At 39.7% G+C, this 25,956-nt stretch overlaps 3 protein-coding genes across 4 annotated transcripts in view; 2 read left to right on the top strand and 1 right to left on the bottom strand.

Moving 5' to 3' along the window:
* Positions 1-565: 565 nt before the first annotated feature.
* On the top strand, positions 566-6,148 carry zgc:101559 (Ras-related protein Rab-33B-like). Its single transcript, XM_058393028.1, has 2 exons — positions 566-952; positions 2,211-6,148. Exons 1-2 carry the CDS (start codon positions 701-703, stop codon positions 2,649-2,651), a joined length of 693 nt encoding a protein of 230 aa, XP_058249011.1. The 5' UTR covers positions 566-700; the 3' UTR covers positions 2,652-6,148.
* Positions 6,149-7,941: 1,793 nt separating this feature from the next.
* Positions 7,942-11,373, top strand: rgcc (regulator of cell cycle). The gene is made up of 5 exons (XM_058393705.1): positions 7,942-8,100; positions 8,234-8,407; positions 10,312-10,416; positions 10,518-10,580; positions 10,894-11,373. Exons 1-5 carry the CDS (start codon positions 8,067-8,069, stop codon positions 10,899-10,901), a joined length of 384 nt encoding a protein of 127 aa, XP_058249688.1. The 5' UTR covers positions 7,942-8,066; the 3' UTR covers positions 10,902-11,373.
* A 9,831-nt stretch (positions 11,374-21,204) lies between these two features.
* Positions 21,205-25,956, bottom strand: part of vwa8 (von Willebrand factor A domain containing 8) — a 68,888-nt gene continuing 64,136 nt past the window's right edge. Inside the window, exons 45-46 of one of the 2 annotated variants that reach the window (XR_009204751.1) lie at positions 21,763-25,428; positions 21,205-21,355 (exon numbers count right to left, since the gene is read on the bottom strand). Coding sequence is in view for 1 of the 2 variants with exons in the window: in XM_058392057.1 (XP_058248040.1) it covers positions 25,320-25,428 (109 nt within the window). In the remaining variant the exon portion in view is untranslated. Of the gene's footprint in view, positions 25,429-25,956 lie in introns of both variants that reach the window. The other variant, XM_058392057.1, reaches the window with a different exon arrangement.

Here is a 25,956-nt window from a genome sequence, read left to right as displayed (position 1 = left end):
TTAAGTCCTGTAAGTTGTTGAGGTGGGGCCAGTGGAGAACTTAAAAGAATCTGCTGCTAACATCTTGGTGCCAGACACCACAGCATACCTTCAAGGATTTAGTGGAGTCCATGCCTCGATGGGTCAAGGCTGTTACGGCAGCAAAAGGGGGACCAACACAACGTTAGGCAGGTGGTCATAATGTTATGCCTGATTGGTGTAAAACCATACATTGATTGAGATCTCTTTACAGATCTTACATATTATAAATTATATGCATGTCTGTAGAAAGGGTGTCTCATGTTTTTTTCCTCATGTCTGAGTTTTCTCCCTTCCTCCAAAGCATTCTATTATGAGAATTGTCAATGCTAAGTGTGGAAATGTATGTGTATCCTGAGATGGACTGGCAGCCCATTCAGGGTTTATTCCTTCCTTGGCTCTGACTCCACTGCGACCAGGATAAAGCTTTTACTGAACATGATTGAATGTTTGTAGAACCTAAATGTTTTATTTCTGCCATGTATACGTTTGTCTCTAATCAAGTTATTTTTTCCCCAACTTGTAACCTATTTGTCTTGTGTGAGTGTTTTCGAGTGTGATTAATTTATGCTGATAGTGATGCCCGGTAATCCCGGTTGGTTAGATGTGAGCTCGCGCTCTGAGGTCAGGAGGCTCTTTGTGTTCTCGCGATACTTCCCGGGAAGTGGGAACTCGTAGTGCTATGGCAGCTGAAAACAGAAATGCTGACCCTGATTCCGCTAGAGTCTGGGATAGAGACAGTCTTGCGAATGATTCGTTTCAAGACAGTTTCCAAACAAGGGTGTTTAAAATAATTGTCATTGGTGACTCGAATGTTGGAAAAACGTGTTTAACCTATAGGTTCTGTGAAGCTAAATTTCTTAAAAACCCAGAAGCCACAATCGGAGTTGACTTCAGAGAGAAGACCCTTGAGCTGGATGGAGAAAATATCAAGGTAAGAAAGCGGCTCATGGCGTGTGTTATTGTGACCATGAACACTTTATACACTGTTATTCTGCGCTTACTGTGTATTACAACATCACTGTTCGGTGTTATTACAGTGCCGGACAGTCGTGGCGTATTATACAGAATGATGTATCAGTTACTCTGGTCGTCAACTGTGTGATTTGGGCCCTATGTACATTATTAAAGGTGTAGTAGTGGTTTTTCTGACTAGTATAAATAACCTAGAATGTATGTCAAACAGATAAATTATTAAAAGTTTTAATAAGATCATATCAGCTCTAGTGTATTTTATAGTTGGGAAACCTCATTTTAAAATCTGCTATCCTGCTGAGTTGGTCACCTGTCAGTCATTTAATAGACACGCCCCTTCACCACGCCCTCATTTCAGTTCGGAAATGGAAAACGTAGCGGATTGAACTGCGCATGCGTGTAATTGGAACGACTCGTTTGGTATGAATGCCTGACATTCTATAACAAATGAGGCACATGCATTTTTCATTTCACGGAGGAAGCCAGGTAAGGTAATGCGTTTAATGAACCGCCTTCATAGAAGGTGATGACAGTCCGTCTAAAAATTCCTTGGCCCTCCATTACAGAGAAAAGCAAAAGAATTGTTGCAGCAGCATATACACCCACTGTCCACTTTAATATGAACACCTGCATATTTACAGATATCAAAACTGCCAATCATGTGGCATCCAACATCAGGGTGGGGAAATATGTGATCTAAAATACTTTAGCCGTGCCATGGACGTTGGTACCAGATGGGCTAGTTTAAGTATTTCAGAAATTGCTCATATCCTGCGAATTTCACACACATCATTCTCTCTCAACAGTTTACACCGAATGGTGTGAAAAACAAAAAACACGTGCAGAGAAATGGACTATATGTTTTTCAGCACATGAATGAGTAGGTATACAGGTGATCCTGGAAAGTGAATGATAAGTGTATTTATAAGTCATACTTCATACTACACACATTAAACAGCATACACTTGAAAGTACTTGGTAACTCTAGCTAAACTCTATTGGCTTTGTGTACATGAGCAGGCCTGGGAGGTGGGTTCAAGGAGTGAAAAAAATCTTTCTTAACCACTAGATTTTCAGTCTTGACTATTGCACCTTTAATAGCAGGACCCAGTTTTCCCAAAGCATTAAATTATTATTAAAATCATGCTGCCATTTAACAATGATTTTTTGGTGTGATTATTTTAGGAAACCGATCCAAACAGTATATTTGTTTTTAGTTGCAGATTTGGGACACAGCAGGACAGGAGCGTTTCCGAAAGAGTATGGTGGAACATTACTACCGCAGCGTGCACGCTGTGATCTTTGTTTATGATGTAAGTAACATGGCATCCTTCGAAAGTCTGCCTGAGTGGATTGAGGAGTGTAGACGGCACTCAGTTCCACTAAACGTGCCCCACATCTTAGTAGGAAACAAATGTGACTTAGGAAGAGGAGAGGTTCCCACCTCACTGGCTCAGCGGCTAGCTGATAGCTATAATTTCCCCCTATTTGAGACGTCTGCCAAGGACCCTGCTGAGAAGGAGCATGTGGACGCCATTTTCCTCACCCTGGCCCACAAGCTGAAGAATCACAAGCCTTTGAGGCTGAAACAACCAAGTGGAAGCATTGCAACACCTCTAAGCAGCGAGCAGGAAGAGAAGAAGATCTGTTACTGCTGAAAAACTGTGGCCTTGTGTAATTGAGTTCAAATGATGATGAAATGGTCATGCTAGATTTGGAAGGTTTTTTGAATGGAACAGAAAAGTATTGAGTTCCTTCTTCTTGAAAAGCCAGTGTAAGTGTTTACCAATAAAGCAGTACAGTGATTAAGAGGATCAACTCAACAGCATTAATGAAGCAAACAAATGCAAAAAGTTAGCAAAAGAAAATGATCAAATACTTACATTAACGTTACGATAAAAATGCCTTATTAGCATGACAAAAATATATTGTCAAGCATATCACTTACTGTACATATTTCACACGTCCATGCTGAGCAACTTGAGTTGTTGAGTTTGTGTTCATGCTGTTTGTCGTCACTTAGTGTTGTATTTATTTGTTTGCAGCGTTACAGTTACTTTGTATCTGAGCCAGAATTCAGCAATTTTAAAGTGATATTTCAGGCGTTAAAAAAAGGGAACCAGTTTTCTGTGTTAATTATTCTTCGATAACCCATTATACATTACAGATGTTCATAACACTTCATAATTCATAGTCACTATTTCACATGAATGCGCTGCATCTATTCTTACTTGAGAAAATCTGCTCTGATTACCTTGCATGTTTGAACTCGATTTTTGCACAAATACAGAGTTACAAATGATATCAGCCAACACTATATCAATAGTCACTATTTAGCAGCTTGATCATAATTATATCTGTGAATAAGACCAGCTTTGCTGCTTTTATGGTTTAGAGTAAAGAATGCCATTAAAGTATTCTCAAAGCTTGCTCTTTACCTGGATTATATCCCACAGAAGAATGTAACTATTAACATCACTTAACTTCCAGCATGACAGCTTGATATATGTGACAACTTACTCTAAGCTCACAGCACAGCCTGATAAAGGTACTAATCCCAGCCACCAAATGAATTTTCAAACCAGGCTCTTGGTTTAAAATTGTCTTGTAGAGCAAACCGAATTGAAAAATAAAGAGCTAGACTCTGTTATTCCACTAGGGGGCAAAACAGAGCAATAAACTCTGAGCCATAAACGTTACTGGACCATGTCTTTTCGAAAGTACTGGATCTCTGCAGCTTGGGGCTAGCTCCAATTGGGCTAGCATGCTAACATGTGATAGCATGTCTTAGTACTGGATGATTCTATGGGCTAGCTTTCTTAACCCTAACCCTAATCCATCCTGTATGTGAGCTGGCTGTGGGCTGCAGAGACACATGCTTGTATTTCACAGTAGCAGGGTTGAAAATGTCATGCAGTGCAACTATACAGATTTTTTTTCCCCCCTCACTTTAGTTTAGTTTTGTTTTGTGTGTGTATTAGTGACATTATTCCATAATTTAGTCCAATTCAGTTCCAGGTTGTAACACTAGAAATTTTGGATCATTTCAGGAGGGGGGGGGGGTGAATACTTAATCAAAGCAGTGTATATATGGTAAAGATATCATTTTTGGTAAAGAATTGCAGTATGTTTGGTAGATGATATACATTTACATCTGTTGGTATATTCATAACACTATGTAACACGATTTTTGTTCCTGGGTAGTGAATGACGTTTTCCAATTACTCTTGATGGAAAATGATATAAAAAAAAAAAATAGCCATTAAGCCCCTTGACGTTTGAGTTTGGGCTTTTAGGAGAACGAAAACCTCAAAATTAGCCCAGTTATAGAAATGAATATAACATTCTGGAATATTCTATCCAGAACATTCCAAATAATCTAGAAATTGCTCTAAAAACATGCAACAAAGTTCTAGAATATTCCAGAAAAAGAGACCTTGATTTTTCTTGGTTTTTTTTCCCAAGAAATTTCTGGATTTATTCTAGAAAAACGGGTGGCTACCAGAAACATTCCAGGTAGTTCTACCTCATTGTTAGGTAGTTAAAGTACATTTTCAAAGTTTCATTGCAATTCAAGAGGTTTTTTGGAAAGTCTAATTTAGCTATTTTTCACATGTTTAGAGAAATATGAGAATTTGAGACCAGGTTTCAATCCCAGGGTTCAAACCCAAACTTTCATGGCTAAGATAGGTTTTTTCTCTTCATTTGGGTTACAAAGAATGGGGTAATAACACTTATATCACAGGAAATAAGAAAAAACAAGAAAAAAATACAAATTTGTTAGAGTGTAATCTACCATTTAGATAGTTGAACAGATGAATGAACACAGGTAATAGGAGTTATTGATTGTTTTTGGTTTGCTTGAGACGTGTTACCTAAAATTAGCGTAACGCTAATGATTTTATTTTTTCCTAAATGAAGAAAGCCTTTGTCACATATACAGTACAGGAGAGTGAAATTCCAAGTTGTTGGTTTTTTTTCCACATCTCGATATGTTCAGAGCTGTGTGAACCAAAATTTTAATAATTAATTCAAGTCCAAGTTCATGTTGAGCAACTTCTCACCCTAACCCTGAACAGCTGATAAGATAGAATCTGCCCTCCAGAGAAAGCTGTTTTTGTGTTGTAGTCTTGTAAACGGTTGAGTCTCAAGTATGTGATGTTTTGTGATTGTTATTGATTTGTTCACAGAGAGATATAACGCACTTTCGAATGCAAATATGAGTGAGATTGAATCTGAACATTAAGGTTTGTGATGTGACTGCAGCCTTAGTCTTTTCTTAAGTTCCTAAGTCAGTAATGACCTAAAACGATGCCTCTATTGCTGCTGTTGTCCGTTTACATAACTGTGACTACACAACAAACTTGTTTAAATCGCTTTTTAAAATAGATATAAAACCATCAGCACAAGGTCTCCTAGTTAATGTGAACACATGGCATAATCTGGATCATGAGTAAGAGTGGGAAAGCTTCTGTAATACAATGGAAATAATCCAATTTGTGTCATTTTGAGGATGTCTACTAAATTTGAGCAAAATGCTCTATGTTTTGTGTAACCGATGTTTTGGATTTCTGCAATAAAACGGTCTTAATTGTCTTAGTGAATAAATAAAATAAATTAAATATATAATTCAATACGTTCCCATTTATTTTGCTGTTTCTTTGGAAGACAATTAAGGGGCATTTCTGAATTATAAATATAAACATGGCATTACAATGGCTGTAGAAATAATCTGTTACAGTGTTCAATTCAGGAATTTCTGTAATTCATTCATTAATTTAATAAACAAAATTTGTTGAAGATTGGAAAATTTTGTGTTGGAGTAAACATGTTCTAAAACATTATGCACTTTGCACATGCTTACCTTATACCTTAATAAATGTTTTAAAATTCTTGCTTGCCCAAATGCTATCAATTAGAATGGACAAAACAATTTATTTTTAATATAATTTTATTTACAAAACATTTAATCACCTCCTAAAGTATTGGAACATAAGGCCAGTCCCATTGCTATTGCTGTACACTGAAGACATTTGGGGTTTGGGATCTAAAGCTGAATATAAGACAACAGATCAGAGTTTCTGCTTTCATTTCCTGATATTTATAGTCATATATATCATTTTAAACATGCTCTATTTGTGAATAAAACATTGCTCTGTCCACTATACAAGCATTTTGTTTTTTGTTTGTTTGTTTGAAGATTCTATGACCCCAGCCCTGTTATTATCCTACACTGCAGCACTATATGGTATCAGGAAAGAGCAACTACAAGCATGTCATCATTTTCCACGTGTCTGCCTGCTGCAGCACACAATCAGTGATGTGATAAACTAGTAAAACACTGCTGGATTTCACAGCACCTGGAAGTTATTTGAGAAATTTTGAACCTTACTTCACATAATTCTGTTATGTTGTGTCATGTTTGTCAAATGAATAACACCGATTATCTCCTCATCATGGCACCTGTTAGTGGGTGGGATATATTAGGCAGCAAGTGAACATGTTGTCCTCAATGTTAATGTGTTAGAAGCAGGAAAAATGGGCAAGTGTAAGGATTTGAGAGAGTTTGACGAGGGCCAAATTGTGATGGCTAGACGACTGGATCAGAGCATCTCCAAAACTGCAGCTCTTGTGGGTCCCAGTCTGCAATGGTCAGTATCTATCAAAAGTGGTCCAAGAAAGGGACAGTGGTGAACCAGCGACAGGGTCATGGGCAGCCAAGGCTCACTGAAACACGGGGGGAGTGAAGGCTGACCTGTGTGATCCGATCCAACAGACGAGCTACTGTTGCTGAAGAAGTTAATGCTGGTTCTGAGAGAAAGGTGTCAGAATAAACACTGCATGATAGGTCAGGGCTGTTTTGGCAGCAAAAGGGGGACCAACACCATATTAGGCAGGTGGTGTAAATAAAAACACATTAGTCCGTTGTTGTGAGTCCTACAATCAGAGTGTAATTGTTGGTCTGGACCACCAGATGTCGCTACAAAGTCAATATTACAACAAACATCCCACATCTTCGGACCCGTGGGACAGCAGCAGCAGCAGAGCAATGTCTTACTAATGTTTTTACATAGTGTTATACAGAATCGATCCACATTTCGCATTTGCATTAATGACCATGTGTTGATCATTAAATGTGCCTATATATCGCCTATAGCAGAGGTTATCAAAGGCTTTTCTTTTTACAGTTAAAGGAAATCGGTGTGAATTTGGAGCTAAGACGTTCAGTCTGTGAGGAAGGTTCGAGAATAAAAAGCTCAAATAAACAGGCACGTTATTATTATTATTATTATTATTATTATTATTATTATTATTATTATTATTATACAAGGTTCAATAAAGTTCAAAACAGATTTGTAAGGTGGCTCGTGGATTACTTTTACAGTTAAAGGGTACAAAAGTTTCCAGAAACCCTGGTCATAGAGTTTTATAAATCCTTGCAGGTACTATGGATGACTAAAACAGTGAAACCTTTAGTGAGAAAAAAATAAAATGAAAAAGAAATTATTTGATGTAAAGGTGCATCTATAACCTTTACGTGTCCCCCAGAGGGGTAAAGTGGAGGTGCTAAATAAAGAGTGGGTGATGAAAATGGGAAGTGATTCATGGTATATGATTAATGTTATGGGCGTGGTTAAAAATAAATAGGAATAGCGTGAAAGTCATGTGCTTGGGCTGTTTACAAACACATACTTTAACCAGAGATGACGCCAATCGGTGTAACTGAATCAGAAAGCTAAAAGAAGCATGGCAACCTCCCGAACCGTGTGCTACCGTCCTAAATAGAAAGTCCAAATAATGTGTGTGTGTGTGTGTGTGTGTGTGATTTGTTTATGATACTCATTAGTACAGCACAAGGCTATGCGGTATGGCACGTAGCCATCAGCGCTGATGGGCTGACTCCGCCCCTGACACGCCCCCTGTGGCAGTCGGGGAATATTTAAAAGCAAAGTCGCACTGCTCAGGCATGACAGAGAGAAAGATAGAGAGAGAGAGAGAGTTGGAGAAAAACAAACCTTTTAGGATACACAATTTTGGAATAATTCAGGCTTGTGTTGGGATACACCACCGGGATGAAGTCACCAAAGATAAAGTCTCAGAGTAAATGTAAGTTCATGTATTTCCTGAGTGTCCAGCTCTCTTACCTGTACAGGTTAAACCTAGGGGTTAAAGGGTTTGGTCAGAGAGGTAGCGCTGTTAAAGTGAAAAAAATGTTAAGTTTGAATTGCGATTGTTTCAGCCTTCCTTGAGGATGATCACGACCTGAACGCGGTGCTGTGTGAGTTCGACGCGGTTATTGAGGATTTCGCATCGCCCTTTGAGAAGAGACATTTCCGATACGACGAGCACTTAAAGACGATGAAAAGGCGGAGCAGCGCGAGCGTCAGCGACAGCGGCATCAGCGATTCAGACAGTGAGTGACAGAGCTGTGAGCTCACACACTAATAATCATATTCAATATGATCAACATCAATCATACTACACTAAAGTCATTCAGATCATTTAACATGTCTTCACTCACATGCATTCATGATATGCCAGTTCCTAAGGTCACGTGCTTTTTAAATCCCCAAGCTTGCATGTATATGTACGGATAAGAACTCTTAAACTCTGGCACTAATCTGTGAAGGCACATGACAAGGCTGCTTTGCATCTGATTTGTATAAAATCTGAACTTGCATCTGTTCTGAATCTCTCTGACTCTTCCTAACACACACACACACACACACACACACACACACACACTGGGGGGAAAAACCTGTACCTGCCCCCCTCACTATGGTGGGACTATTATTTTTATGTACCTTTTATTAATTATAGAACTTAACTGTAATTAGTTCTTAGAGAAATGCCTTAAAAATTCACTACATGCACATTTCTATATAAAAGTTGAGTAATAATGGTACAAAAAAGACGTACCCTTGAGCATGACTCTGCTGACACAGTTAAAGGTACTCTTTATTTCTGAGACTATACAGATGAAATGCCCTACAAAAGGCCTTGGAACAAAACCTTATATCTAAATGATCTATGACATGGTTTTGTGGTCCTTCACAATTTATCTGACAACCTGTTCACTATTAGTGATTATTCTGCCTCTCAATGTTGGAGGGAGCACTTTGTTCCAACAGCCTTTCTGATCTAAATAATATAAGCATAATGTAAGGTGATTATAATTCTGGACCCGGGGATAAGGAGCTGACGGATTTGTCTGAGCAGCGAGTCGGGAAGATTTCTGAAAGCAGAATTGGCAAAGCTGATGTTGGGGTTTCTGATACATGGAAAATGTGAACCTCTGAACCTCAGCTCAGCCAAGCAGAATGATTAAGTGTCTAACATGTAGATTTCAGTGCAGCTTGGAGAATACAAAGTATCATTTTCCAGTTCAACACTCACATTTTCACTTGAACCCTTTAGGCATGCAGTTAGTGGCAACATGAAAAGAGTTTGTCTGCTGCACAATGTAACAAGCCATGAAAAGTATTTATACTTCTTTTGAGGTATAACCTCACAAAAAAATAAAACTATATAAAGGTTAACACTTTATAGTGTTTCTCTGCAGTGGCCTATATTGTCTAGAACATTCCTGTGTGCACATGGGTATCCAATATAGATACTGACTAGACTCCAGGAGCTGATACAAAGCACTTTCAGTTTATGAATCCTTACAGAGTCCTTAACTGCTTGGTAACATTGCCCTGGAGAGAGGTCACTCCAGATAAAAGCATTTGCCAAATAACTGTAACTACAGCTAGTGATAGAGTCCTTTAAAGCAAATAAATTCCACAATAAATGTGCATGCATTTCTCTGCTGTATTCCTTTATGCAAATAAATGCATAAATTCTGCATTAAATAAACTTTTCTTCACATTACATCCTTGGGCACACAGTCAAATATTGTGACTGCCCAAAATATCTCTCTTGGCAAAATCAAAGCCATCATTATGTCACTTTCAGTTTTTCACTATACAGTGTGGAATGCAGGTGATACGTGCTTCTTTGGCACTGCTTTCTGTGGTGCAAGTGAGACAGAAAACAACCCAGCGGTGCTCGGGACTCTGTGGAGCCTAACACACAGGGTCAAAACTGAACACACTGCACACTTCCTGTAGCAACATGCCTGTGTGTGAACTCTGAGCAGGGATAAGAATAGGTAAACATGAAGTGCTGCTTCTCACACAGAGAAGACCATGCTCACTCTGGCCTTTGGCTTTCAATTATCCTGCCTGTGGGTGGGATTCTTAACGGTGATGGACAGGAAGGAATTGTAGTGAAATGTTTTTAGTCACCCTCGTGCTCTCTGTCTCTCTGGAACAGGTGCAGAGTCTCTCAACAGAAACAGCTTCAGCTTCAGCGATGAGAGGCTCAACTCTCCCGTGTTCTTGCCTTCACCTACCAGCCCTTCAGTCACATCGCCCAAACGTGAGTGCCTGGATGTTTCCATTTAAAGTATTTGTCAGATGTTTTTGATTCATAGTGAAACATAGTGATTGATCTTGACTTTGATAATATTTTCTTTGCAGCAAAACTTGGTGACACAAAGGAACTGGAAGATTTCATCGCTGACCTTGATAAGACATTAGCAAGTAAGTGATTTAATGCTAAAGAAAGGCCAACTGTGTAACACTACATATGTCTCTGAATCAGTGGAGCTCTGCTTTAAAGTTCTGTAGTGCTGTAACATGCCTCATTCTGTATATTAATGTCAGTGAGGGGAGAGGTTTCATGAAAAGCTTTGCATTGCACAGTTACAGAATGATAGACAGCTCAAGTTTTACTAGACCACAATCCTCACAAGCATGACTGTTCATTCAGAACAAACCCTCTAAACTTAAGAAAACCCTTTCTTAACAAGCGGAGCCTTACTAACGTACCCTATGTATACTCTTTCTTCTGTAGACATGTGACCTGGAGTTAGTTATCAAGTTTAACACCATCGGGAAGAGCAAGCAGACAGCAGGCGCAGTCACGGGCACCAACAGCATGATGACGAGATCTCTCTGTTTCCTTCATAAACACCTACACTATAAGGACTCATTGTGCTTCCTCTGGAAAACTTGATCTGGAAGATTATTTAAATGGCTTTTTATAGAAATGATTATTGTAATATGTAATAATTTGTAATAATGTAGAGCTGGTTATTGTAAATTTTATCAGTCTTTTGGGAATATATATTTTTGTATTTTTATGTAAATATTAATTGTGTTAAAGTCTATCGCCTTGTTATAAGCAGCTTTCGCATTTAAGATATTGCATTATTAATTGAGCTTAACAGAAGTGCACACTTAATTCACTAGAAAAACAAGAACTGGAAAGCATCATTAAGTGTACTTAATACAACTACCTGAAATTAAAAAGAAAAACTGTGACTTTAAAGTACGTCCATGTGTTTTGTTTTTGTTTAGTTTTTCTTCAGTTTTTTTTTTTTTTTTTGGTGATTATCGTGTTTTCCCCGGACAAAATTAGAGAAATTGCTCATGTAAAAATTGACGCTGTATATACAAGGTTGAAGTTTATTGAGTAGGGCTGTTCTGAGGCATTCAGTGCAGTAAATTAAATTAGCTACGGTCTGTAGGCAGTCTGTAAATGGTTTACCACACAGCAGGGGTCTCGGCTTGTGAGCAGTTGTCCTGCTGAATATTCGACAGCTGGTCACCACCTCAGTGCTTTAAGTCAGTCTATAGGCAATAAGGCAGAGCTGGAGATTCCTGTAAAATCACGCAATGATTTCTGACACTTAAACCCCATGATGTCTAAAAGGAGACATCAACTTCTGCTTTGATATGCAGAAAAAGTGAAAAAGCAGAACAAGTCAGGTATTCTTACTTATGAGTCAGTGCATGACCTTAACACAGAACTTTTATTTTCTGTGTTGATCATATCATCAGCTTTGGAATGTGCTTCTGCTTTTTTATTTTTAAATAAATTTGACCTAAACCACAGGCTATATTACAGCAGCTGTCAGTCACTTGTGTGGACACGGCAGTAGCCAGTGCATCCGTGCTACAAGCCTGAAGCAACCCAGTGTCAAATATACTGACACGACAGATTAATGCTGCCGAGCTGGCTTCTGTCATTTTTAAAAACTGAATTCCCGCTTGGCAGCAGCAGCAGGCACCATTTTGGCAGCGCTGTCCGTGTGAGTTTGGCAGACAGCAGAAAGCCAGTGGTCTGGAAGTGTGGGAAAGTGCAAATGGCAGGTGACAACTGTGTCTCCTACCCTGTGGGACAGAGGAACACTGGAGGAGGGCATCAACATCCAACTCAATATCACAGCCAGGAGCATGGCTGTATTCCAGTGGGCAAAACAAAGTTACATAATACATCATGGCATAACAGGATATACGCCTCCCTATTCCACGTCCCTTTAAAATGTACATAAATAGACTGTTGGCATAACTTCAGTCTGAGGACAGCATAATGCAGTTATAGAAACTGATTTGCCTTGCAGCAGGAATTTATGGAGGAGATGTACATAAAACACCCAGGCCTATAGTACAAGTTTCTTCAGTGTATATTCTATGTGTATTCTATGACAAGAATGAAGGAAAAAAAAGACTCATGTTCATCTGAATAGAAATAAGAAACATCTTGCCTTGTGACATCACCTGACAGGGGAAATGAGTTACGGTTTACCTTAATGAACCTTAAAATCTTTGGAGCTCATCTTCTGGCTGGATTTCAAGTCTGGAAGCAATAATAGGAAAATAAATATAATAGGAAGATAAAGAGTTGACAAAAGATCGGTAAAACGTGGCCAGTTTGTTCATGCACATTGCTCGCAGGTAGAGATCTGCTGTGTGCGCTTCAGCAAATTGGCCTCTATACATCATGCTCATGAAAAGCCTGTGACATTCCCATTTTTCTCTTCTGTCAACGATTAGGTCCCCCAAGCTGAGTGCATGATAAAAGAAAGTGCAAATAAAAAAGCGTACAAACAGAATACACTTGTGAAAGACAGTTGTGCAAAAGAAAAATATGCATGACTTGAATGGGTAATGTCTGAAACTTCTGAAAAATTGAAAGGGCTAGATATAAGATATGAATAGACGTTCCAGCATTTACATTTACATTTCTGGCATTAGATGAACGCCCTTATCCAGAGCGATGTACAAAAGTGTTTTGAAGTCAATGAATACACCAACACTGACTCAATAGGTCACAGACTCAGGACACCATCAGCCTAAAACTGTTTGGAGTAATTTTTTTGTACCCAATTTGCTATTAACAGCTCATGGTGTTGTAACTGTCTGTAAATGTCTGTTCTATCAGAAGGCTCAAGAAAGCAGTAGTTCTGCGTCAGCTCCTCCTTCACTGGCCATTTCCCATGTGTAGCTACCAAAACTAATGCCCCGGGACTGTAGGCCAAGCCAAGCAGCCCAGGATTTCAGAAGAGTTAAGTCAGTTAGGTTATTTAGCTTGGAAGCTTCTTTTTGTGTGCTTCTTCATAAAATGTAGTGTTTGGCTTAACACAGCAACGCAGAATGTGCTCATTTCCCACAAATGATGAAAGAGTAATGTTAAAGCAATCATTTCAATGGCTCTCAGTCTGGGGGAGGGGAATAAGAGCATCATGCATCAGCAAGAATCGCTTGACTCAATGGGAGGATCCCCCAAACACATGGGATTCAGATGAACTGACAAAGTGACAGTGAACTACTGAGAGGTTGGCTGGTGTATGATATTGATGCGTCCACCGTGTGCACTTTAAATATAGAATGGTGGAAAATCCAACGAAAAACACATTCATCTCTCATGTAGACTGGGTATTGTCTCTGTCCTTCCTCTGAACTCTGTGTCATCAACTACCTTTCACCCACACACACACAGAAAAGGAGGCTTGTGTCGAAGGTCACAGCAAAGCATGAGAGCGAGTCTAAAATCTGACACAAATAGCTATTAGATTGTGGTTTCGTTTCAAGGAAATTCAGCACTTAATTATAAAAGTGCCGTCTTAACCAAACAGATACTGAGAACAGGGATATAACTGTTTATAGTATTAAGTATCCTTCCTTCTTACACTGTAAATGAGCTCTGGTTCTGATCAGATGTGTTAATGAAATCTAGTGCATAGTCTAGCTAGAAAGATCATTGACATAGAGCACACAAAACTTATACAGCCTCCTTCTCAGTGAAGAGGGAGTGTCCAGATGGCCTGCTTCGATCAGCTCTCCTACTGAGCGGAACATCTCGTCTGCTGTGGGATCTGGCCTGACGCATACTGATCACTCATCTCGGGGGAGAGACCATATCCTGTCTGATGAACATGATGCTTTGGAAAAAGAATGAATCATTATTTTTTTTTTAGGCAGGGAGTCGTTTAAATTCTGTGTCTCAATCAAGTGAAAAACCCAAGAGTTTTCTTATTATCAGATTACTTGTGCATATGTAGACATCATGGATGAATTATTGACTATAGTTTTCCAGCACATGCAAACACACTTCGTCGTTTTAGCTCGAGTGAAAGCACAATGGTAAAAAAGACAATAAATCCTACAGATCCCAATCAAGACAAGAGAAGAGGAGGTCATTATCTTGATTGGCAGCTGAATTACCCTCTGTTCAGTAACGATTCTGATAAGATCCCACTGTAAACCAGTATTCGGCTGATAAAAGCGAGTGAACTGCATTCAGAAGAGCTGCTGCTGTGCTGATACTGTAGGAAAACAATCTAATAATAAAGAGGGACAGAGAGAGGACAAGAACTTGTGAACTGTAATCCACAGTGCTAAACAATTTGTTCCTTTTCATCCTTCAGTGCGTCTCTCAGCACAGCTCACTTATCTGCTTGCAGCAGGGCAGGCTCTGCCAGCAAAGGAAAGAAAGGCCACTTTGAAATGCATGAATGAGAATTAGGCAGAAGGCTGCCAGTGACATGAAGGGGCTCAATTTAGCATTCTGTGAGCCGGGTCATAAAAAAAACAAGCCGCCTTTTACAAATTGAGCACAATTCAGTCCTTCATGCGGCAAAATGAGTCTTTGTTGTGAAATCTCATAAAGCACATGAACATCTTCTAAGAAGGTGAAGCTTCATTTTACCCTGATCAAAAAGTGTTATAAATGCAAATTATTTAACGCTGCCTGAAAGCCAGGAAAAGAAAATAACCTTTGATGGCTTTTAAATTGGATTAGGCAAAAATAAAATGCGAACATTTCTTTTCGCTTTATTCTTGACTCTTGTATAATTGTAGTGAGATTGAATGCACTGAGAAGGAAACACACTGCTAGGCAGATGGTGATTAAAATGACCAGGTCAAATTCTTTTCTCAGGTTCTCAAAACAAAAAGAGTAACCACTAAAGTAATCCTTCACATCTGCCCTTCTGCTCTCTCTTCCCCCTCTGGCCAGGTCAGAGCTGTGGGTGGATAATGGCTTAATTTAGCATCGACACCCTCTCATTTTAGCTTCGCAGGTTTTACATGACATCCTTTTTCACCTGGAGGCTAGAGGCTGACACGCTGCTTCAGCCACACCTTCTGTGGAGTAGACACTTTCTCTGCGGGTTTCTTTTACAACTAATCAAACGGCCGCATGTAATCCATCAACATCATTTCTCCATGACATCTCACCAAGACTCGGGCTAACCGAAACTCAGTGGACTCTGCCCAAGATAAACTCAAATAATACCACTACTTCAGTTACGTTCTAGAATTTCTTGTGTAATATTATGGACTCTGGGACTATTAATTTTTCATCTACTATTCTGCAGTAATTCTGAAAAATTGCAAGCTCCTCCAAGTATCGCTGTTTCATAGTGAAATCCTGGAGGGGGTGACATATTATAATAATGAAAAATGATTAGTAATGTTCCAGAGTATCCATGGATTTGGGCCGGGATGCATCATGTAATGTTATCACAATGCACATTCAACCAAAGCCCTCTATGATTCAACTAATACAGAAATAATTACATAAATGTTTTCATTGCACAAAAAAAACCATTAAAAAAAAATTGCATTACAAATTTAGATAAATTCCACCGCAAAATCAAGCATTTTTGGCAACAATCACAAATATACTGGATGAAATAGAAACCTGGAAGGCACAGATATATGAGCAGGATTAAACATGGACTGATTCAGACAGAGCTGTTTTGCTCATGCTCTCATGGTTGTAATCAGTCTGATCCCTGTTAATTAGCTTCTGTCAATACACACAATGAGCTATGACTGCAATCACAGGGCACATCACACAGTCTCTGATGCACCACTTCTCAATCATCTTTACACCAGCTTTAAATGCCAGCTCTGTTTGCCTGTTAATTATCTTCACATACATAGCGTTTTACTCCAGAGAATAATCAGTAGCCAGACTTCAGCATGGAACTGGCCTACGTCTGTCCAGATCTGCACGTGTGTGAGCTCAATGCAGTATTTTCGTTCACAATGAGTCGTCTGAGTTATTAATAGGACAGTTGATGGACAGGATATCATTGAGCATCTGAGGAATGTTTCTGATAACACTGCAGCATGTTATTACCTGATTGTAAGGATTATATTACACCTGGGTGTCCAATCTTCTCCAGAAAGGACTGGCGTGGCTGCAGGTTTTTATTCCATGCAAGCAGACACACCTCATAGTATTTTGAAAGCCAAGATCAACTGATTAAACTGGTGGAATAGGATAATCAGCCCTTTGCAGATAAGATTAGACAATCGTGATTTAAACTGTAATGGAAAAAGAAACACTCATCAAGCAAGCTCAAAGTGTGCAGCGACACCTCAGTCACATGATTCCTGGTTCGGCATCAGAGCCACAGCGATCATTTCTGATTATACAAGACAGGCAGCTCTCTGTCCACCATATTAAGCTATTCGGCATCTAGTCCGTTCCAGAGCTCACACAAGGTCATCTCTTCCCCCACCAGCTTCTTTAGAGTGACTTTTTGCAAATCCAGCTTAAAGTCCCCATGGAAACATCTAATACTATAGGAACCACTAAGCCGCTCACATTTTTCTTCAGAAAAAAAAAAAAGCAAAGACAGATGTCAGGGCATGTTGGCACCAGTTATGATCTCTTATTGAATTGCTGAAAATCAAATGCCCGGGAGATTATATTATCCCCCACAAGATTGAAATCACAAAAAAACCAAGCTTGGCTCTGTAAATCACGACCACAAATATAGAGAACAAAACCAGACGACAGACAGAAGAGCAAAATAAGAAACGTTAATAACAGGCTTCTGCTCGAAGGTAATGGGTGAGATGTCATCAAGCACAAGAAATACGACATGAAAGTTTTCAAATATGCTTTCATGTGCTCTATTTGTATTTTTTCACATGCTGACTAATTTCTCCGGTCATTAAAACTCATCTAAACTCAAACTGACAGCTGCACAGCAATCCAGACTGCACCTCACCTATATACCTGCATATGTAATTACGGCTAACCAGCAAACTCACTTTGAGCATTATAATCTCTTCCCCAGTCAACGTCTCAGACTAACATACAGAAGATGTATAGAAGGTATACATACACGGCATGAAAGATTTCATTTCATTGCTCTTTCTAACGCTGCTCCTGATAAAAAGGGGGGAAAAAGTGTTTGCCCTCAATTACTAACTAAATAGTTCACCATAATGATTCATGGACTATTACACAACAGTACGCATATCGTATTGGCTATCAGAAGGGAAAAGCATATGGTACCTATTAATGAAATCATATTGGTCAGCTTCTGCAGGGACAGGAGGAGAAATGTGTATGCAACTTTAAAAAGAACAAAGTAGTTAATGTTTAAGGCAGAATATGTTTCTGAGGATATTCTCACAAGAGAACCAGAGTGGTGTAAATGATTTAAGCAATGAATGTGTGTGTGTGTGTGTCTAAGATGATGAAATGATACCTATTAACCTACTAAAGCCTATCAGCAATCTTTCAAACCACAGACTACTTGCAAGCAGCTTCCATTTTAATGCTTGCACAAATCAGCAAAACAGTAAAGTGTTAATTTAGTACACTGGAAAGTTGTGGTGTTTCAGGGGAGATAAAGCACAGAGTCGATTTTCAGTCAGAAAAGCAGGATAGCACTGGCTATAAAGAGAGCGTCTGTCAGCCATTCAGTTCAAATAAATATGCAGAACAAAACGAAATAAATAATGATTCATTCCAAACTCGATCATCCAGTGTGCAAACTCTTACAAATGAGAATATATGTGGAAACTCCTTGAGGTGACTTCCACTATTCCATGATGATTTACTCGCTCCTGATCCTGTGCTCAGAGTCTGGAGTGCAGCTGTGGACTGAGCTCTGGGACTCGAGGCTGGGAAAGTGAGAGGAGCTGGTCAGGCAGAGCCAGCTGGCTGCTGAGGTGCGAAAAGACACACACACACACACACACACACATGCTCATACACACATGGGTGCACATACATGTGCACATGCACACACACAAGTGCACACACTCACATACATGCACACACATCTTTAAGACATGCACCACATGGATTGTAGATAATAACAAGACATAACATTTTGGTAAAACGACAAAAACAGAACTCATCAGTGTGTCTAAAACTTTGGCAAGATACGCTCACTCGGTGCATCAGAAAATCAGTGTAACTGCACACCAGTGAATAGAATGATGCAACGGACAAATCTGAAAGTCATTCCAGGACATCTGGACATGTTTGGGCCTGGTGTCACGACACGGCCTCACGTTAGTCACAACATTGCTGTTTGTGAACCAGGAGCTTTTAGAGATCTACTCAGACTGTGAACAGCCCTGAACTCATCAACACAGCTCAAGCAAAACACTTCTAGACATGAGATCTTGATTTCTATCTGCTGCTAGCGAGTTGCATAATTTTTAGCATTACAAATGCTCAACCCCTCTGAATAAACCTGTGTAATAACATGCACAGTATACTACAGTCACTACACTTTTTGCTCATAATGTCACCTTGTTCAACAGTACAGTGTAAGCTGTGTATTCAAAGAGATGCATCAACGTCCTGAAGCTTTCGGCTAGCTAAGTGTGTAAAAGATGTCAGATGCTGCATGGGAAAAAAGTCTGAAGCCGTCTGTCTGAAGAGATCGATTTAGATTTTATTACATTTAAAAATGAAGTGCTCATTGATACAGCACCACATGCACAGAGACAAAAGTAGACTTCATTCATCCACTCAGTAACGTAACACCTCCAAACAGGCACAACATGCTTCTTGAATTCCTACACTGATTAGGAATGCACAGAGAAAGAAGCAGCTATATACATATATATATATATATATATATATATATATATATATATATATATATATATATATATATATATAAGCCTTGGTTGACTTTGAACCAGATGATCTGATGAAATTATTTACTGCGTGACTGTGAGTGATTGAAGGAAGCACGGTGATTCAAAACCTTATCTATCAACAACACTTTCACATTCATTTCTTTTCTATAACTAACAAGTATACAGCAACCTCACATGACCAAATCATGGGGCTGTGAACGTGTGTGTGTGTGTGTGTGTGTGTTTCAGAGCTACACTGTATTGCCAAAAGTTTTGGGACACCCCTCCAAATCATTGAATTCAGGTGTTGTTTTTCAGGGGTTGGGCTTAGTTCCAGTGAAAGGAACTCTTAATGCTTCAGCATACCAAGACATTTTGGACAATTCGCTCATCCATGTCTTTATGGATCTTGCTTTGTGCACTGGTGTGCAGTCATGTTGGAACAGGAAGGGGTCATCCCCAAACTGATCTCACGAAGTTAGGAGCATGAAATTGTCCAAAATGTCTTGGTATGCTGAAGCATTAAGAGTTCCTTTCACTGGAACTAAGGGGCCAAGCCCAATAATTTGGAGGGGTGTCCCAAAACTTTTGGCAATATAGTGTATGTTGGTGTAAGAGAAGGTCTGAGAGCATGGACTGATAGATTTACTCAATGATCATGTGGGCTGCTTTATGTCAGTTTAATCAGCTGGTATAGTGACAGCTATCTCTTCTTCTGGAACCTGTAGATTCTAACATGCACACACACGCACACACACGCACACACACACACACACACACACACAAAAACGCACTTACGAATACCTTCCATTGACATAATTATTAATGCACATAATTAATGCTTTGCTTCATTCTAAATCTAAACCTAACTTTAGGAACCAAAAGGAAATCTTTTCATTCATTTAGTTAAAAAAAAAGAAAAAAAAAGTTTATTTTAGAGAAACCTATTTGCTCTATTGTCTGAAGATTGCGTTTTCAAAATTAGGAGGAAATCAGGGACAAATAAAAAAACATTTTCTATGTGCAGACCGGCTGCCTGTTCTCACAACCTTACAACTGTCAGATACGATCAGGCCACAAAATCTGAACATTTGGAATTCCCTGTCGAGGTTAATACAAATAAAGAAAGAGAAAAGATGGTAGATAACTAAAAATTGTTCCACCTGGAGTAACACATTGACAGCAGACCCTGCCTGACGCTGGTAACGAAAGCTGTCCTAATCTACAGCAGTGTAACTAATTAACCTGAAGAGAACGACGTGACCAGGCAGAGAGACGTGTGAATTTGACAAGAGGTTTAATCAGTAATCCGTTGTATTCACAGAAGAAAAGATTGAACCTGCACCTTTTAATAGCACTTTTCCATTCAGAAAGCCCTGCACACATGGCCTTAATAACTTGCCCTGGCTGCTAAGTAGCTGCATCTTCCTCTTCCTAGCTCTCAGTAGCGTATCTGCAGGATCAGGAAGGACATTAGCACAGGCACATGCCTTCCACAGCCAAGCTGACAAACACAGGACACTGAAGCATTCTCAAACAATTCAGTAAACACATTCCCAGCTGCTTTTAAACATCCTACTCATCTACCTACGCTCTACGTTTTTTTTATTATAACGAAATATATCAACAAACTGCTCTATAAAGTTCCTTCATGCACACTCTACAACGTTCCTACTAAGTTTTTCACTGAAACCTTGCAGAGTCAAAGGGAAAAAGGAAATGTACCCTGATTTTACAGTCGAGCTTCAACAAAGAATTTCAGAATATTAAAAATGAGGTTCTGCATTTCATCTGGAAGATTTATATACAGCTGATACATTATGTGAACAAAAATAAGGAACGTTTTGCCGAGCGGTCTGACAGATTTATAGCAGATATATCAGATGGGATATGTAAATAGTGCGAGTGGGAAGACCTCAAAGCAGCTCCGAGGATATTAAAATATGTTGGACCCAGTTAAAAGCAAAATGCAGACATTAAAATTTTTTATTTTTAGTAGAATGTTTATATCACATTCAGAAAAGGAAATGCAAACCACTGATCTGATAACAGCTGCATTGTTTCCCCAGTACTGCATCTTCAACATCCATAATTCAGCTGGTTTTGTTGAATGTTGTAATGAACTGTGCAATAGAATACAAAATGAAACTCAATTTCAAATCATTTGCATTTTAAACATATCTCTAATGAATAAGCCAGAAGTGATGATATATGACGAAGACACATTGACAGGAATCAGACTCAAAAGTGAACTGATCCATCATCATCATGACACCGGAGAGTACGATTATAGATCATTTGCCTTCTATAACTGTGTACTATATGGTCAAAAAGGGCAACTGTGTAACCAGGAAATTCATTCTAGTTTGTTATCTGAGGTTATCAGTTGTTCACTGATACAGACTTGAGTGAAAAATCCAGCTCGAATTCATCTTACATTTGGCAGATGCCCTTATCCAGAGAGACCTACAATTTGTCTCATTTTATACAACTGAGGGTTAAGGGTCCAGCAGTGGCAGCTTGGTTTTACCTTGGCTGTCTGATCAGTGGTCTAACTCCTTAACCACTGAGGTACTACATCTTCAAGGTTTCTAAGTGGTGTCTTCCACAGTAATATCATGTATCTCCAAGCTGTCCATGTGGAGCATCCTCAGCAGCAGTGAGTGGATTTCAGGTGATGAGACTCCAGAAGTATGGCATCAGGATGGATCATACAGCTCCAAAGTGCAGGGGTCAGGCTCACTGTTATCTCAGGATACTAGAACCCTTTTGTGTTAAGATAAAGCATCCAAAATAGCATATTAAAGAAATGTGCAAAATAAACAATTAAAATGAATCCGTGGAAAGCTCCAGATTGATCAGCACCCTTAGTAAAGATTATGAGAATTGTCTTTGTGTTTAATTAGCACTAAAATATGCGAGAAATGAATTGAAACTATTCTAAGACTAAAAAAAACTCTCTACATTTGAAGCGTGGCCTCTGAGTAACCTCACATTTATACCTCAGGGAAACAGTTACAAATGACCACTTCCTTAACACTCGGTTGAACTTGTTTTCGTTTCTTTTTACACACACAAAAACGTACTCAGGATCTAAACGCCGTTATTCACATAAATATTTTGTGTCTTTTTAAATTGTCCTAAGAGTACGCAGGCTTTCTGCACTCAGCTGTAGCAGGTCTTAATATAGAGCACACGTGTAAGTCAAGGTCATGCTGTGAAGAGTTCAGGCAGGGCCTGGAGAATACTGCCTAAGGCCCTAGTGAGCATGACTGTACAGTAGCAACAGGACATTATGCAATAGAGAGTGAGGATAGTCACATTCTCTGTAGCAGGTCACACTAAATGCTATCACATGCAGAGAAGCGTGTCACAGGATCGAGTTTCCCTTCAACCTAAAGAAAAAAAAAGCCACCAAAGAAGAAATGGAATCAATAGGAATCTGAGGAAAATGACATACAACATGGCATTACATGTATTAAGGCAATGGATCCTTTGTTATGTCTGCCCTCCCCATGTGTACTTACACAACTGAAATGAGACACATGAGAGGAAAACATTTGCAAGCTTGAACAAAGCTAGTAAATCCTAACAGCTACTATTATGAGCATCGTAGAGGTCTATACATCACAGTTTCTCAACACAATAGTGTAAAAATAGATTAAATAGGTGTGTTGCAATGCATTAGTCACTTGTAGTCAATCAGTCATGGAACACATGGACCACGCAACAAGCCAGTCGATGGACGACACCACAACTGCCGGCTTTTTCTGGTAACAAAGATGCTTAAATTGTGTATAAAATGAGATTAAGAAGAAGAAGAAGAAGAAGAAGAAGAAGAAGAAGAAGAAGAAGAAGAAGAAGAAAAAGAAGAAGATTTCTTTATTTTCAGTGAAAAACCACAGAGGCTGAAAAGCTGACTACGTAATATTTGCTACACAGACATTTCCTAATTGTTCCCTTAGAAGTAGTATGTGACACTTGACCTTGTTGGGAGAAGTGATCTTAGCTGGAAATCTTTGCTGAGTAAATTATTAACAGTAGAGCCCACCCTTAAGATTTCTTGGTAGGAAACAAAGTAAGATAAGTAACTTTAGAGCAGAGTGCAAATGTGTTTTGTAAACTTGACTTAGTTAACCTTAGACCACAGACTGTAGTCAGGGAATGAGGAGCAGGGGACGGATGAGGAATGGCAAAACAGACAGAACGGGGCGTATATTTACAGAACTGGATGAAGGAGTGTGCATTAAAAGTACTATGAAATTACAATCATATAATCATAACCATGTGAGATGTAGATGTAATGGAAAAGTCCATGAGTTGGCTTGGGTGGGCAGGACAGTAAAACTTAGCAGAGCAATTTGCTGATCCTTCATTTTGTTCTTTAGCAGACGGAAAAAGTGACCAACACGGACGAAAACTGCTGTGCCCTCTAGAAATACACCAAACAGCCACCTCTGTTAGCAGTGGAAAATCCCTGCCTTGTGCTGCTAAGTGAAATGTTGTTTCTTTTTATCTGTGGAGGCATCTACACTGTAAATACAAGACATAACACAGTCAGCAGGGTGCTTCCTGTCAGTGGTTTTAATCCAAATCCCCCATGACAAGAAAATATAATGGTGTTTATTTTTTAAGATTTATTTGATCTTTTTTAAATGTCATATGAAATCTAGTAACAGATCATTAGACAATCACAGGATATGAGCATGTACATCAGGTGCACACACACACACACACACACACACAGCATGGATTAAAATTTCAAATGTTTTTATTTTTCAAGCTGTGCCGTCAGAATTCACTCATTAACAATGCTGACGAGTTTGCAGCTTTTCTCACTCCCTATTTCTTTTGCCCTTGAATGCATAGCAGTGCTGTCCCATTCCACCCAGCCAGAGTTTACTGAAAAAAAGTACATGTGACCAACAGCCAAATCCATCTTCCATCCACACACATGTTCGTGCCACCTGCTGATGATCCGCAGCTCTCCACAGCTTGCTATTCGGCTCATATAAATTACGGGTCCACTTTCTCCCCAGCAACACCCAGTGAGCATGGTGTAACTCGAGCCCGAGCCTGGAATCCTCAAGCACCCGGGAGGCGCACGGCAGCCTGGCTGCGTAACAGCAGCTCCAGCAGCGCAGGAAGGAAAAGGCATGCTTGGAACACAGGAAAAACACATGCATCCCGACAGAGCCGAGGATTCTAGGCTGAGCCAGAGGAAGGGGAGGGTGGACTTGCGCAAGTAGTGCTAAAGGAGTGTGTACAGTTAAATGGGGAATGCCAGGGGTCAGATCGGCAACGTTCCAATCAGTCCTGCTAGCGCCAAAACACCTAAGCCAAGAGGTCAGAAAAGGCAGGAAGCTGAGTAAAAATCATGCTCAAGTTCAGTTAAAAATGCAAGGCTCACACTGGGTTACAGGTCAACAAGATAAAAATAACCTGAGCTTCGTCTCTCAAAACTGCTTAGAGTTGATCAAAAAATTTCACCAGCTTAAGTTTAGTTTTTAAGCTAAGTATATGTCTTATAAGTGAGCTACTTTCATCCACTCTCAGTGTTATTTTCTTTTTTCATCTTTATATCTCTAAGACAGAGGCACAGGAGTCCTTAAGAATCTGCTTTCTTTTCAGATAGGCAGAGATTAACCAGGGACACTAAGGTGATAAGGTGAGTGTGATTTTTCTGCCTCACTCTGCCGCTTTCTCATGGGATATGTCCACTCCATGATCTTTAGGAGAAAGGAGGATCCTGAGAAAACTCACCCAAACAGATCCATCAGGTGACAGGTCATATGTAACACTGGCTTCTTTTAACATGGCATTAAGGCTGCAGTCAGACCCCTGTGCAGTTAAAATCATCCCTTTATCTTTTTGCACACAAGACACACTTCTTCAATACAGTGAAATGAAATGGATTAACAGTATCCAAACTCAATAACAATATGTAGTGATTAATGTGACACATTAAATATATTTAATTAATTAAAAACTAAAAACTCGACATGTGTAACAATGCAGAAAACTTCTCAAGACTGGAATCTGCAGTCCACAGAGCTCAGGACAGGAATCCTGGGTGGTAGGGCGTGTTCAGGCACTGGACAACATCGTGGAGGTGAAGATCTGCTGCAGGATTTGAGGTATCTCTTTGGTGTCCATGGCGACAAAAGAACGGCCCGCTGGCAGGGTTCTCTGGAGCCTGCGTGTCAGAGAAAATAAGGAGAAAAGACACCCCCCCAAAGCAACCCCCCAGAAAAAAAAACATTACCAATGCAAATGTGCTTTCACTTGCAATCAAAGTGAGCTCCTAGTCCTCAATGGGCCGACAAAGCCTGTCATTCAGCCAGATTCTTTTGTGAGAGATGGGGGGTTTGGGAAATGCCTGCTGGGGGCAAGGGGCTAAAGGCGGAGGGACGCCCAGCTCCTTTCACTCTCTTGCCCTCCCACCTTTCCTATTCCACTGACCATTCATTACTGTCATTCTGTCCCCCCAAGGAGGACACCAGTTTTGAAAAGCCTGCCCTTTAAATCATGGTGGGCCTGAAAAGAGTGGAGTCAGTGAGGGATCAGATTAAAGGCTATGAGGAATGTGTTCTGACCACCGCAGTAGCATCGCTCTCGTGTCGCAATATTCTCCTCATTTGTCCTCGCTGGCCTCATTCTGGCACAACCCAGACTTTTTTTCAGCTTAAACATACCTACTCTGTCATTAGGTCTTGATCTTCAT

The sequence above is a fragment of the Hemibagrus wyckioides genome, linkage group LG06 (assembly GCF_019097595.1).
Source record: "Hemibagrus wyckioides isolate EC202008001 linkage group LG06, SWU_Hwy_1.0, whole genome shotgun sequence".
Taxonomy (NCBI): domain Eukaryota; kingdom Metazoa; phylum Chordata; class Actinopteri; order Siluriformes; family Bagridae; genus Hemibagrus; species Hemibagrus wyckioides.
Note: the sequence above shows the minus strand (reverse complement) of the source record. Positions and strands in the feature narration are given on the sequence as shown.